Source organism: Belonocnema kinseyi, chromosome 8 (assembly GCF_010883055.1).
Source record: "Belonocnema kinseyi isolate 2016_QV_RU_SX_M_011 chromosome 8, B_treatae_v1, whole genome shotgun sequence".
Lineage (NCBI taxonomy): Eukaryota > Metazoa > Arthropoda > Insecta > Hymenoptera > Cynipidae > Belonocnema > Belonocnema kinseyi.
The window spans coordinates 34,627,222-34,643,635 of record NC_046664.1 but is presented as its reverse complement, the minus strand read 5'-3'; the positions used below and the strand labels follow the sequence as shown (position 1 = coordinate 34,643,635).

The 16,414-nt window shown below is 26.1% G+C and overlaps 2 protein-coding genes across 3 annotated transcripts in view; both read right to left on the bottom strand.

The window, feature by feature from the left end:
• The window catches only part of LOC117179075, a 7,036-nt gene extending 5,607 nt beyond the window's left edge, over positions 1-1,429 (bottom strand). Inside the window, exon 1 of the mRNA XM_033370714.1 lies at positions 1,379-1,429. The gene's annotated coding sequence lies outside the window, so the exon portion shown is untranslated. The remainder of the gene's footprint in view (positions 1-1,378) is intronic.
• Positions 1,430-10,608: 9,179 nt separating this feature from the next.
• Positions 10,609-16,414, bottom strand: part of LOC117178991 — a 292,457-nt gene continuing 286,651 nt past the window's right edge. For both annotated transcript variants that reach the window (XM_033370592.1, XM_033370593.1), the window contains one exon: positions 10,609-11,590. In XM_033370592.1, the coding sequence (XP_033226483.1) occupies positions 11,391-11,590 (200 nt within the window). In that variant the 3' untranslated portion in view covers positions 10,609-11,390. The remainder of the gene's footprint in view (positions 11,591-16,414) is intronic.

Here is a 16,414-nt window from a genome sequence, read left to right as displayed (position 1 = left end):
CAATTAAATCAAATATATTTTTAATACAAATAAAATATGAGAACCGAGTGTTTAAACATAAATTACTTTTTTTTTAAATTAATTTTTAAATTTTCTATAATATTAATATATTACGATTGTGATAAAAGTTTTTTTTGGTTTTGTCCGATATCAAATAGAAGTAATTTGTGAGATAAAATGCAAGCACCAAGCGTTTAGGGGAAAATTCGAATTTAAAAAAGAATGTATACTTTGAAGTGTGTGGTTGGATAAAACATCCCGAACAATAAAATTTCTGAGCAATAAAATTTCCGACAGAAAACTGGCTACTAATAAAATACGCGAATTAAAACAATCTCGAATTGAAACAATTAAAATTTGTTTATTTATAAATTTAATTTAATTATTACAATTAAAAATTTTGTATACATAAGAAATTTTAATGTTTTATATTCGGGAATTCCTTTATCCGGTAATTTTCAAATTCGGTAATATAATTCTAGATCCCTCTACGATATTATAAACCATCGAGAACTTTATAATTTAGGAATTTTAAAGTGTTGGCAATTTTATTTTTCAGATTTTTTCAGACCTCCCGTTTTATAAATAAACAATTTTAATTGTTTAAATTTGAAATAAACTGTTCGGAAGTTTTCCAAGTCGGGAAGTCTAAAATAATTTCATACTTTATTGTATTGACAAAAATTGATTTTATTAATTTACAAGAAAAAAATGTTTTCGTCCAATGGTGTATTCTTGCATTTTATTATTTAGTTTTCTTAGTTCAAACGTCCTACATCTTGAAGGGTATAACTTTTTTTCAATTATTTTATTTATTAATGCCTTATTATAATTATCTACAAAGCTTTTAAAAATTTAAGCACAAGGTGATACAAAAATATCCATTATTTCGAAAATTATTTCTAATTTTGGAAAGCACTAAAATTAGAAGAATTTCTAACAATATCTTTTTACAAATTCCAATAAGTTGATTCAACAATTAGAGAATAAACTATGTCTTTCGCATTATTGAAATTATTATTTATATATTTAAAAATTATCGATAAATTCATTTCAAGTCAATGGCATAAAAAAAGGGATAAATTTAAGAAAAGTCTAATACAGATTTCTATATATACAGTAAAAACAGACAAATAAATAGTCAAAATAGGGCGCAATTATGTACCTTTTTCAAAACCCTTTCTACTTTTTCAAAATACAGATCATTCTTTTTTTATATTTCATAATTTTCATAATTTTCATAAAATAAAAAAATAAAACAACAACAACGGGAACGTAAATTTTGGAAAAGAAAAATTATAAATGAATGTGAAAAAAAATTGATAATCGCCCACTGAGGTCAATTGCTAGAAATATATAATTGCATATTCAAATTTACCTCGGAAAATCAACTCTTGTAGTTGTGGATGTTCATCAGGAGCTAAGAATTTCTTCTCTTCTTATGACCGTGTCTATTTAGGGTTTGTTAAGGATTTTAGAAAAGAAAAGTGAGGTACTTTAGTGTGAAAAGATTCAAGTGGTGGGAGACTGAGGAAGGTAGATAGGGGCGCATTTTCACGGGAAATTCTCCTAGACCTATGGGGTCCGCAAGCCATAAGGTCCCATTTACTAGGAATTAAGAATTTTGAAGCAGGGAAATATCAGTTGACTCAGAACTTTGGCCTGTCCATACTTCCTCCATATGACAAGAAAATGTTCTCTCACCGCATGGGCTCAATTTCCTCCTCCAAACAAAATAAATGCATATCAACAAAAATTAAAAACCCGTATCTTGACACATTTTTGCATTGGCATACTCGATTATGCGAATATATTTATTTTTTCAATATTTTTGTACAAGAATTCTAAGCAAAATAATAAGAAAAATTCACATTATCCAGTAAGAACTTCTATAGAGGAACACACAGGATAATCACAGCCCATCTAAAAATAGAGAAAATAGGGTTTTTTTCATGAATATATTTTATTTGTAATTTAATTTGATAAACGCCTAGCATAAAACACAAACACATGGTTCAATTTTCAACAAAACAAAAATGTTCAATTTTTAACAAAAAAGGACATTTTTAACTAAAATGATAAATTTGCAACAAAAAATGTGATTTCTTTACCAAAACGTTAAATTTTAAAACCAAAAGCTTCATTTTCTACCGAAAAAAGACAAATTGGCAACAAAACACATGAATTTTGAACTAAAAATGATACATTAAAAAAAAAGAAAAATATATATTCAACCAAAAAGTCTAAACATATTGCATTTAAAAAATGGAATTTTCAACCAAAAAAGAGTCATTTTATACCAAAAGACATAAACCCAGTGGATACAAAATTTTGCGACGTCTCTACGACATCGTTACATCTTTACGACATCCTATGTCCATGTCGTTTCGATGTCTTTGCGATATCGTAAAGACATTGTCAGATCATACGACTTATTTACGATATCGTAAAGATACCTTAACGACATGGACATATGATGTCGTAAAGTTGTCGTAAAGATGTCGTAAAGACGTCGCCAAACTTTGTGCCCACTGGGAAATTTTCATCAAAAGAGTTCAGTTTTCAAGCTAAAAAGTCAAATGTTTTAGAAAACCCGAAAAAACGAATTTTCAACGAAAAATTTTATTTTCAACGTTTTCAAATAAGGAAGATGATTTTTTAATCAAATAAATACATTTTTTTAAATTAATTTTTTACCAAAAAATTGGATTTACAATTAAATAGTTGAATTTGCAAGCCAAAGTAACGAAATTTCAACAAAATTTTTGAATTTTTAACAAAATAATTGAAGTTTCAAACAAAAACTATTTAACTTCAACCGATAACAGTTGCATTTTCAAACGGATCAATGAATTTTCAATAAAAAAATTCTAAACACATGGATTTTCAATATTTTTGTAACAGAATAGTTGAATTTTTAACAAAACAATTTGTTTCAAATAGTTGCATTTTTAGCTTATAAACATGTATTTGAAAACAAACAGTTGAAGTATAAAAAGTATATTTTGAACCAAACAGTTTAATTTACAATCAGATAATTAATCTTTCCAGCAAAGGGATCAGTTTTAAACAAAATAGTAAAGTGTAAAACAAAATATTTTAATTTCAACCTAAGAAGATGAATTTGCAACCAAGTGGTCAAACGTTTTAAGAAAAAAGGTTAAACTTCAACAAAAAACCAAAATGTTGAATCTTCAAGGGTCAAAATATGGGTTTTCAAACAAACCGTTACATTTCTGAAAAAGTTGAATTTTTAAAAAAAGAATGAAATTTCAACAAAATAGTTTAACTATCAACAAAACATATATTAATCAAACATTTGCATTTACAATCAAATTAACTTTCAAGCGTAATACTTGATACTTAAAAAGAAATAAAATTTTAAATAAAAAACAGTTGAATTTAACCAAAAAAGAAGAATTTTCAACCAAATACTTACATGCTCAACGAAAACAGATTATTTTTTAGCCAAGAAACAAAACAAAAAAAAAGATTTTCTACACAAAAACGCGAATTTTCAGCAAAATAGTTGAGTTTTTCAGTCAAAAGGCGATATCTCTACAATAAAGTGAAATTTTCATCCGAAATGATAAATATGCATCAAAATTAATAAAATAGAATTTAATTTTAAATAAAAAACAGTTGAATTCGAAATAGCAGTTAAATTTTCAACACAAAATTTAACTTAAAATGATCAATTTTCATTCAGAAATTGAATAGTTAAAATGTAAGTAATTAAAATGATTTTTTAACAAAAACAAAACAAAAAAAAGAATTGTCAGCAAAATAGTTAAATTTTTAACCAAAAAAGATAAGTTCCATTAAATAAATTAGCAGTTGAATTTTAAACTATGAAACTGATCAATTTCCACCACAAACAAATTTGTTAAATTTTTAGTTAAAAAATTAATTTTCTACTAAAAAAAAACGAATTTTAAGCAAAAAATTATATCTACAACCAATAAAGTTCATTTTTAAGAAATTAGTTTAACGTTTAACCAAACAGTTAAATTTTAAACAAATAATTATGAATTTTCAACAAGAAATGTAATAGTTAATAATTCAACTAAAAAAATTCGTTGTGGAAAGACCAACGGAAGTGACAACTTCAATGATATAAATTGGTTTTTCTTTAGGAGACAATAGAAAAGAGAAAAGGGGAAATGAGAAAATATAAAGGGGAAAAGGGAAAATCGTGAAAGATGAATAGGAAAAGTAAAAAGTCTATAAAATAATTATATTATATGTCTACAAAAAAAATCTTGACCGAAAAAGAAAAGGATGAAATGAAAAAAAACTATGGAATAAATAGATTTTCAATTGTTTATTTCTAGGCTCTCAATTTTGGCCAGACTGAGGCCGACAAACACTTGACGATCTCCGCTTCTTAAACGGTACATAAAAATAATGATATTTACAAATGTAGGACAATGTTAGGCACTCAATAAACAAAACATTAAAATATAGACGGTCAGTTCTTCGCAGAGGTTGAAAAAATGCATTGAGAAGAGCCACTCTCAGAAATCAAAGAAAAATCTCTCGAAATAGTACTTCCCAAACATTTTTTCTACAATCGAACAAACTCAGAGAGCAAACTAACGTAACATTTTTTTATTAGTAATGATCGATGTGACAATTACATGATCTTCAAGGTTGCTAGTAGATAGGCAGGGGGGTATCTATATGCAAATTCCTACCTTACCGGCTTCCAGCCCGTTATTCAGCTGTAGTGGTTCGTATCCGTGCTAAGTTTCTAGAATATTCTGGATACTGCGCAATTCTAAGAGAGAAATTGGCATAAGCAGATTCAAAGTTATATATTATCTCAATTAAGCATTGCTTCTTTATATATAATCCAATTTTTAAAAAATCATGTCTTTATATGTTTAATACGCAACCGGATGTAGGTGTAATTTTATATGGAGGACTATGTATAACGTTCTGTTTTGTCTATGCATCTAACTTATTCCTTTCTCTCTAAATGAGAACTTTAAGATAAAGTTCATTAGAAAATATATTTATTTAATGCGCAAATAACTTATGAAAAATATTCTAGAACTTGAAAAAAACTTCTAGAACTTTAAACCAAAGATATCACGAAACCTACCTTGTCGGCACAGAGAGCATTACACAGCTTAAGTGGTTCGTGCCCATACTAAGCTTCTAGAAAAATCTAGATGAGGTCATAAAATTATCAACGATAAGAAAGCAATAAATCCTTATTTTTTTATAACTAAAATAATTGAGATAATAAATAACCTTGAAGTTGTTTACGCTTTCGTTTCTCACAATTACGCAATATAATTTCATGACGCCATCCAAAAATTCTAGAAGCCAAAGAAGCTTTAGAGTTTTCTCGATGTCGGTAAGGTAGAAATCTTGATATAGAAAGCTCCCTGCCGATCTACTGTTGCTCTAGTCTGTAAATTTTAATCGTTCTTCAACATCGTTACAATCCGATTATTTTGGACCTGGAATGTTGGAGGCTGCGTAACGACCATTCAAGCGTGGAATGTACTCCTCTGGAGTCTCAATATTTATTAAGTCACATTACCTAAGTACCTCTTTATAATGTATCTTATGCGATCACTGGCCTTTTTGTTTTCCATTGAAAACAAGGGTAACAAAATTAATTGTTGCTACTTGATAAGGGAACGTCCATTAATTATGGATGATTTGATTCATTTTAGACCCTCCCCAACTCCCCGCCTCCTGTTGTAAGGATTCATAATATTCTTGTGCCCCCCCCCCCCCCCCTTCTCACGTAAGATTCTATATTTTTTACTAAATAGATCAAGAATTCCCAATTATTTGTCCTGGAAACGATATTTTAAAAGAATTGAATTATTAATAGTAAAATAAATAATAGATTAAGAGATTTTGAAATATTTCAAAAGAAGTCACGGGATTTCAGGAAATTTTGATGGCATTTTCAATGTTTAAAGGGGTTTGAAGAAATTTGATAGAATTCAAAAGATTTTAAGCAATTTTAAGAGATTTTAATATATTACAGATATTTTCGAGGAAATTTAATGGCTTTCAAAAGATTTTAATATATTTTAAGGGATTTTAAGAGATTCCCAAGGATCTTAAAAAAATTAATTTTTAAGGGATTTAAAAAATTTCAAGAGATCTTGTTATATTTCAAAATATTTCACAGAATTTCGAGAATTTTAACCAATTTTGAGTGATTTCAAGGACTTTCTGGCATTTTGAAGATTTTAATGAATTTTAATTAAAGAAATTTTTTAAAATTAAATATTAAATTTTATTTTGAATTTTAAATTTTAACCAAATTTTAAGGAATTATAACGAATGTTAAGAGATTCTAAGAGATTTTAGTGATTTCACCGAATTTCAAGACATACCGAAGGTTTTTAACGATTTTTGAAGAATTTCAGGGGATTTTGAAGATTTAAAGGAATTTGATGAGAATTAAATATCACTGTATTCGACAGATTTTAAGAGATTTAAATATATTAAAAGAGGATTTCAAGAAGCTTTAATGTCTTTCAAACAATTTCATTAGATTTTAATATTTTAAAATATTTCGCAGAATTTCCAAGATTTTAACCAATTTTCAGAGATTTTTAACGAATTTTTATAGGGTTTGGATGATTTGAAGGAATTTGCAAGGTTTTTAAACCTTCCTTGGAATATTTTAAAATACCCTAAAATATTTCAAATCCTTTAAAATATTTCAAAATCTTTTGAAATAAAAATGTTCTAAAGCTCTTGAAAATTCCTTGGAATTTTTCAAAATACTAAAAAAAATTTTAAATCAATTGAAATATTTTGAAATTACTTGCAAATTTTTGAAGCTTTTGAAAAATCTTTGGAATTCTAATAAATACTATTAAATCTTTAAAATTGTTTGGATCTACTTCAAATGATTGAAATCTATTTTTTTTGAATCATTAGAATTTCAAAATCCTTTAAAATATTTTAAAATCCCTTGCAATTTTTTAATTAAGGCTTTCAAAAACTCCCAGGGTTATTTTAATACTTTCTCTTTCAAATTATTTAAATCAATTGAAAATTCGGTAGAAAACTTAAAAATATCCAAGACAATCTAATTCTTTAAAACCTTTGGTAATATTTTCAAATTTTTTAAAATGTTTGAAATTCTACGAAATCCCTCATTTCTTGGGAATAAATTCTTTTAAATTCATAAAAATATGAAAAAAATCCCTAGAAATTATATGAAATCTAATATTTTCTTAATATTCCCGAAATTCTAGGAAACTTTTTAAACCTCCCTGAAAATTTGTTTGAATACCTTGAAATAATTCAAATCTTTTTGGAATTTCTTGGAAATTTGTTTATTTATTGAAATCTTTGAGAATACCCTGAAATTTTTTTAATTTTACATTTTAAATTAAAAACTAAAAAATATTTATTTTAAAATTTTAATTTTAAAGTTAAAATTTTAAATTTTAAATGAAAGCCCTTCTAATTATTGAAATCAATTAAAAATTCCTTGAAGTCTTTTATACTATCCTAAATGGGATTTTGAGAAAATTTAATGGCTTGTGAAAGATTTTTGACCAGATTCTCACGGATTTTTGAGATTTCAATATATTTTAAAAGAGTTTCAAAAATTTCAAGAAATCTCGTAATATTTTGAAATCTTTCACGGAATTTCAAGGACTTTAACCGATTTTCGAAGATTTTAGGGAATTTTTATGGGATTTTGAAGATTATCCAGCATATTCAAGGGTTTCAAATAATTGAAATTTTTTTTTTATTTTTGTAAAAAATCTCGAATTTCAAAAAATGTTGCGGAATTTCTACTATTTTCAAGGTATTTCTGCAGTTTAATAAAAATAATTTAACAGTTTAATAAATAATAATGACACAATGTGTATAATGTTATCAAACATAATCCCAACAGCAAAAAAAGGTTTGAATTAACAAATTATACACAGCTAATTAGAAAGAGGAAACTTACGTAAGAAATTCTTTGGACCCCCTCTACAAAAAAAAAGTATCCATAAAATCCCCCCCCCCCCCACAAAAAATACTTAAGAACTGAATGGACGCTCTCTAATAACTTGCTAAAAAAGCAACTCCTTCCTACTAAAATTAATATTTTTCTCCTCCAAAGAGTTCACAAAATACAAACGTAGCCAAAAAAAAACCCACTTTGTGAATTCTCCGCAATAGTACGCTTTCGAAATAAGAAAATAATTTATCCTGGAGATTTCGACTCTTTGAGAGCGAAATATTTTTCCTGCATGATATTATTTTTTTTTTTTAATTTTAATTTTAGGTGCTACGTACCGAACCCTCGGTAAAATTGCAAAAGTACCGACGTCCCTTTTCGATATCGAGGCCCACAAGGCGAACAAAATAAGTTAGGTGCTTCGTTTCTACTTCTCGATAAAATATTATGATACAAATTACAATTATTTATACACGGGGCTTAAGGGCCTTTGGCAGAAACTAGAAAATACTAAAATCTTACGATTTGTCCAAGGTTTAAATTTAAAACTTTGTGATTGTTGCACTTGACAGTAGAGGCAATATACTCGCGTTACAGATATGGTTCCTCAGTAGAATTAATACTAATACTTTCCTTTCAGGAGATATTCATAGCAACGAAGAAATATCGAAGAGTCCGCTTTAAAAATAAAACAACTCTGCGGCGCATATAAAATCTAAAACCCAAGATTTCCTCCGCAAAAAGGATTTATAAAAAGGATAACTATTTTTAAAATATCTCGAGCTCTCCAACAGGGTTTCTAGAGTTTCTCAAAAAAATATTTCAGGACTTGTCCAGGTTTTCCAGGATAAAAAAATGAAATTTTCCAGATTATAATGGTCAAAACCCCATTGTTTAGGGATTTTAACACGGTGAAAAACTCAATTTTAAAAATAATTTAATGACATTTTTTTAATATAATAATTTTTTCTATTCGTATAATCAAAGTGAGTTCTATTCCATATGTTATGAGCTTTTTTGACTATAATTAATTGAAATTTGAATGAGTTATCGAATTTTAAGCTAATTTGAGTTTAATTTTTAATAAAATAATAAAATTTTCAAAAATGCAGTTGAGTTCTTAATCTATTTGTTGATTTGTAAACTAAAAGTTCAAATTTTCAATAAATAAAGAATAATATTTAACAAAAAACAGTTCAAGTTTCAAAAAAATAATGGAATCTTTTAGAAAACAGTTGAATTTTCGATCAAACGGGGTGATTTTCTAACATAATACTTCAATTTTAAATAAAATAGTTGAGTTTTTAACTGAAAACTGAAATTTTATGCATACAAAAAGGAATTTCCAACCAAATATTCAAATTAAAACAAAAGTTTTATTTTTAAGAAAAAAGGGTGAATTTTCAATCTAAAATTACGAATTTTCTACCCAAATAGACGAATTTTTAACAAAATAGTTAAGTTGTACATCGAAGAATCTAATTTTAACAAAATAGTAATATTTTCACCCTATAAAAAAGAATCCTCAATGAAAATGACGAATTTTCAACCAAGAAGATTAATTTTTTACAAAAAAAAAAACGAATGTTTATAAAAAAATTCAAGAGTTTTTAACTAAAAATCATCCATTTTTTGCAGTCAAAAAAATGTTCAACAAAATAGTTTAACTAAGAAAAGTAATTTTTAACAAAGTAGGTAAACATTATACCAAAGAAGGCAATTTTTCAACAACAAAAAAACGAATTCTCAACAAAATAATTAAATTTTCAACCAAACAGATGAATTTTCAATTAAAATGATAAATCTTCAACAACAAGAAAATAATTTTCAACAAACTAGTTCATTTTTCAACCCAGAACTTACATTTTCTAAAAAAAAGTGACTTTTCAATCAAGAAATAAACAAAAATTGCATCCAAGTTGTTGAATTTTTAAGCCCAGACGAATTTTCTGTGAAACAGGTGCATTTTCAAGCAGAAGATATGAATTTTCAGCAAAAAAGTTAATTAACAACTAAACAGTTGCAGATTCAACAAAAAAAAGAAGAAATTTCAAAAAACAGATTGGTTTTCTACCAATAAAGACCCATCCAATTGAATTTTTTATTAAAAAAGATTTTAATTTTGATTCAGAAACATATTTATCCGAAAAAGATTAAATTTTTAATAAAAAGATAAACTTTTAAACCAAAAATACGAATTTTCAAAAAACCAGTTGAATTTTTCATAAAAAACTATGGCTTTTAGAGAAAATTTTTGAATTTTCAACCAAATAATAAAATTTTCAACTAAAAATATGACCGTAAGCAGGAAGAAACTTCTAGCGAAAAGACGAATTTTCCGTAAAATAGATCAATTTTCAACCAAAAAGTTCATTTTTAACAAAGAATGAAAAAGTTACATTTTCAGATAAAAAATAAGTCAAATTTCAACAAATCAAACTTCTGTAGAAAATTCCTGCTTCCAAACGAATTTCGATGAATTTCTACCAACTAAAGATTTTTCAGCAAAGAAAGAAAAAAGTTTATCCTAATTATTGAAATTTTCAATCGAAAGACAAATGATCTTTAAAACATATGAATTTTTAAACTAAAAATAAGAATTTCCAACAAAAAAGTTAATTTTCAATGAAAAATGAAAAAGTTGCATTTTCAGGTAAAAAAAAGTCAAATTTCAACAATTTCTAATAAAAACAAAACTTATTACACGCGGGATTGAACTTACATTCAATATATTGACAGCAAAAAATTGTATTTAAAAAAATGGCGAAATTATGAATTATTATATACATGAACCTATCAAAAAACAGTTCCGCAGTCTCTTTTCGTTCAGCAATTTTTTCTTCAAGGGAATACAAAATCCCGAGCTATGAGCAAAATTCAAGGACTTGTCCAGGTTTTCAAGGATTTTCAGGACGTTAGAAACCCTGTCTCAACATGAAAAATCATCGTATAAGTACCATATAACATCGCATTTCACAGCACGCTTCTTCTTTCTTTTGTTTTGTAGTCCAACTAAGCTTGAGAATACAAAAATTGTTGCACACTCAACTCCCGATATAAGAACCTCCGGTTTATGGTATTCCTAGAATTGAAGATCTCCACAGTTTCGTAGTTGATTCAGGTTGCGCTATGCGACCCTGTCTATTTACGTTTGGACTCCCCCGATTTAGGTCCAAGGTCAAGACAAGCCATGTCTGAAGCCGGTCTTATATCGAGAGTTGAGTGTATTCTTTCGATAATTTTTTCTGATGTCTCGAGCTGCGAGTAGTTTTGATTTATTATGTGAAATTGGTACGCAGATTGATATTTTTAAAAAGTAAATAAAAACAAAACACTGTACATGAATGAATTTCTCATCCCTTAAAGGCGATTTGTAAGCCAATGGCCCTTAACCCTTTGATAATATCACAGATGAATTTATCTCCGTGTTGTGCGTTGCGTATCGCTACCTCAGGGCCCTGACAAGTGCGTTGATCCTTTCGATTTTTTGAGTCAGAACACGCTTTTCCGAATCTAGGGCTGACCTCATATCCACGAGCTCGTACCATCTTCGCTCCAATTGCAACGCTTCGGATCTCAAACTATTCGTTTGGGCCGCCAACTTTGAAGTTTGAGCCATCATGATTTTCTTTTCCATTGCCTTTTCTGAAAAAAAGGATGAAAAGAAAATGAAGATTTTTAAATAATATTGAAAAATTTATATTATTTTACTTTACAATCTTTTTGATTTTTTCTTGCACTTTTACAGAGTGTTTTTGGAAAAGTACATTTTCAAAATTCCCTGAATTTTCGCTGACCAATTTTTTATTTTCTCGGGCCATTAATATTCAAATACCAGAATTTTAATCATGTAACATTTTTAATGTAGAATTTACTATAAGCGAAATAAAACAAATTTAAATTTTAAAAAATTACTCCATTTTTTTATATTTATTACAACTAAAATAGATTACTGTTCTACCATAAAAGATTAATTTTCAATTCAATAGGACGAATTATGAACAAAAAATTTTAACATTCGTCGAAAGAGGATAGTTTTTTTTTTAAGTAGAGAGTAGTCGAATTTTCAAATAAAAAATAATAAACATCTACCAAAAACTTTTTCAAGAAAGAGGGATGAATTTTCAATCTAGAAGGACGAATTCTCTGTCCAAATAGACACATTTTTAAGAAATGAGTTTAGTTTTCAAACAAAAAAATGACCTTTTAATAAAATACTTGAATTTTAAACAAAATAATTAAATTTTCAATAAAATAGTTGAATTTTTAAGCTAAAAAGTCGAATTTTTTCAAAGATATTTCACATCTAAACATGAAAAGGTGTTTTTTGAACGAAATGATGAATTCTCAACAAAAATATAATAATTTATTTAAAAAAACAACGGATTTACCAAAAAAGAAGAATCATCAAATAACTAGTTTTGTTATCAACTAAAAAAGATACATTCCCAACTAAAAAATTGAATATTTAACCTTTAAGTAGTCAAATTTTCAAATAGACAAAATTAAACTTTAACAAAAAATAATTGCATTTTAAACAAACAAAAAATCAATTTTCAATCAAAAAGGTCACAAAAATTAGAAATAGAAATAAAAGGCAAATAAATTCAAAAACCGGAATATCCATCTTGTAGCATTTTTACTATAGAATCTGTTATCAATGGAATAAATCAATTTCAGATTAAAACTTAAAATTTTCAAACTTATTATTCTTGACTTTCCAGAAATTCCAAAACTTTTGTCAATTTTTTTTCAAAATCCCTGATTTCTAACTGATTTTCCGTGACCAGAAACAAATTTCCTGACTTTTCGAAAAAAGTTTAATTTTCAACAAAATAAATGAATTTTTGTAAAAGAAAGTAAGAGATGCAACACAAAAGATGGATTTTAAATAAAAAAATTAAGAATTTTCTTTTTAAATAGAAATTAAATTTTTAACTAAAAAGATGACTTTCTACAATAAAAGGCGAATATTCAACCAAAGAATTGAATTTTTAACAAAAAAGATTGAACTTTAATCAGAAACAATTTTCAAACTGAAAAAAACATTGTTAAAACCAATTTCCAACCATATAGTTTAATTAGAATGGAAAAGCATTAATTTTTCAAGAAAATGGTTGAATGTTTAACGAAATAGATGCATTTTCAATGTACAAAGCTAAATTCTGAACAAAACATGTATTAGTTGATATTTTAACAACAAAAATTAAATTTCCACCTAAAGAGATGAATTTTAAACCTAATAAGGCAATTTTTTAACAAAATACATGCATTTTTAATCAAATAATTGAATTTTCAACTGAAAAAATGAAATATATAACCAAATTGTTGATTTTTCAAATAAAAACGAGTAAACTGCAACTAAAAACAAGTTAATTTTCAACTACGTAATTAAATCGACAAATTTAATAGTTTACACTTTAAAAATAAAAAAATTTCAACAAAATAGTTTAAGTTTCAACCAATGAGTCTAATTTTCAACAGAATAATTACATTTTTAACCATATTCTTAAATTGTCGACAAAATAGTCAATTTTCAAGAAAATATTTGAATTTTTAATTAAATAGATGCATTTTCAATTCACATAGCTAAATTCCGAACAAAAAATGTATTAGTTGCTACTTTAATAACAAAAATTAAATCATAAAGGTGATTTTTAAACCAAGAAGATTAATTTTCAACTGAAATAGTTACATTTTTAAGGAAATTGTTGAATTTTTAATTACCCAAGACGAATTTTCAATAAAACGTTCCAATTTTCGTACAAAAACTAATTAACTGCAACTAAAAACAGTTTAATTTTCAGCGAAATAATTTAATCTTTTAAAAGACAGTGGAATTAAAAAAAAAGAAATACAAATATTCAACCAAAGAGTTTAATTTTCAGAAAATTAATTAAATTTTTAATCTAGGAAGCTGAATTACCAATAAAACAGTAATAGTTGATATTTCAACAAAAAATTAAATTTCTACCAAAAGAGATTAATTGCAAACCCAAACAGACGAATTTTCAATCAAGCAGATTAATTTTCGAAACCAAAAAAAAAACGAATTTTCAACCAAAGAATTCCATATTTAACTAAAATAGTTACATTTTTAACTTAATTATTTTATTTTCAACCAAGTGGTCAAATTTTCAAACACAAAAGAAGAAACATCAGCCAAAAAAGGTTAATTTCTAAACAAAGAACTGAATCTTTTAGAAGATAGTTGAATTATAACAGAAAGATGAATTCTGAACAAAAGAGTAATAGTTGATACTTCAAAAGAAAAAAAAAATAAAGAAAATTCAAGAAAATAGTCGAATTTTGAACGAAATAGATGAATTTTTATATGAAAAGGTAAATTCAGAACAAAAAATTGAATAGTAGATATTTCAGTAACAAAAAATTAAATTTCATCCAAAAAGATGAATTTTAGTAAAATAATTAAATAAAAAAAAAAAACTAAACTTCAAAAAAAAAATTTATTTTTAGTAAAAACAACCTTTGAATTTCTACAAAAAATATGAATTTTCAATAAAAGAGTTGAAATTTAATAAAAAAGAATTACTTTTGAAGAAAACTCTCGTTTTCCAACCAAATGATAAAATTTTGAACTTAAAATATAATCGCCAGGAGGAAGCAACTGCTAAGAAGAAATAGAAATTCAAGGCGAATGAATTACTAACAAGAATATTATATCAGAGTGGCTGTGTAACACTTCATTTTCAAAATCCCCTAATTTTTCATTTTCCCTGAACATTAATATTTGAATACCAGAATCTTAATCCTATACCATTTTTAATATAAAACTCTTTTATAAACGGAATAAAAAAATTTCGGAATAAAATTATTATTAAAAGTGCATTTTTTATAGAAATTCCATGATTTTTGCAAATATATATATTTTTTCAAAATCTCTGACCAGTAAAATTTCTTGATTTTCAAATTAACCATGATCTACGACCACCCTCATATTTTAGTCTTTGTCGCAAAATGAAAACTTTAAATATAAATTTTTACATTCTTTGCAGAATGTAAAAAAGCCAATTATCATTATATTAACAATTATGTCAAATTGACTAGAATTAATTAATTTGGGCGAAATTAAGTAGAAAATCGTGATATAGCTTTGCTTTTAAGAAAGAAAAGCCATTTATTTTATTATTGTGGGCAATTTGGAAAATGTGCGATTAGGCTATCCGTCACGAAAAATTATGATTTGCCGTAATTAAGGTTATAACCTCAATTGCCGGAAACTTATGTCATAATACTTTTCGATAATAAGCGATTTTAAGTAGTTTCATATCAAATAAAGATATATCAAATAGACTTTAAAGGATTTTAAAAGACTTTAATTGATCTTAGGCTTTCTGAACAGATTTTTAACGATTTCACAACATTTGAAAGGATTTTAAAAGAATGCAGAAAAATTGAACGATTTTGAAGGAATTACAAGATTTTCTAAAGAATCAAACAAGGTTTAAGGATTTCAAGAGATCTTATCAGATTTTAAGGCAGTTTAGGTAATTTTAAAGAATGTCAAGCGAGTTACTGAAAAGTTATTTAAAAGATTTTAATGAATTTGAAGAGATTTCTAGGGATGTAATTTTTTAAAAAAATATTTTACGAAAAGAATATTCAAAGGATTCTAATTAACTGTACTCAATTTCGAAAATTTTAAATTATTTCAAAGAAGCTGAAGGAATTTCAAAAAAATTCGGAGGAGTTGAAGGATTACAAAAAAATTGCAAGCTTTTCTTTTAAAGAATTTAAACATAATTCAAAAACGTTTCAAGATTTAAAAGAAAATTTTAAAGATTTTAAGACAGTTTTAGTGATTTGAAAGATTTTAAATCTATTTAGAAAGTTATTTAAAAAGATTTTAATAAATTTTAAGAGTTCAAGTGATTTAAAAAATGCAATGATTTAAGGATTTTAAAGAGATTTTAAGGTGTCTACAAAAATTTAAGGATTTTAAGAGATTTTAATTAATTTTAGTCAATTTTGAAAATTTTAAAATGATTTCAAAGAAGTTGAAGGGTGTTCAAAAAAATTGTAGGACTTTAAAGATTTCTAAGAACTTAAGTGATTTTATAAGATTTTACGACAGTTTTAGTGATTTTAAAGAAAGTCAAGCGAGTTATTGAAACGTTCTTAAAACAGATGTAATGAATCTTAGGAGATTCCAAGGTATTTAAATAAATTGATTGATTTAAGGATTTTCAAGATATTTTAAGGAACCTGAGAAAATTAAAAAAATTTGAATTAACTTTAGTCAGTTTTACAATATTTTAAATTATTTCAAAGAAATTTAAGGAAGTTCAAAAAAATTCGGAGAACTTTAAAGATTTTTAAGAAATATTACGAGATTTCTAAGAATTCAAGTTATTATTATTATTATTATTATTATTATTATTATTACACCATTAAGCCATTTCCCTTTCGGGGTAGGCGTGACTCACTCGGCAGGGGAAAGGAGTAGTG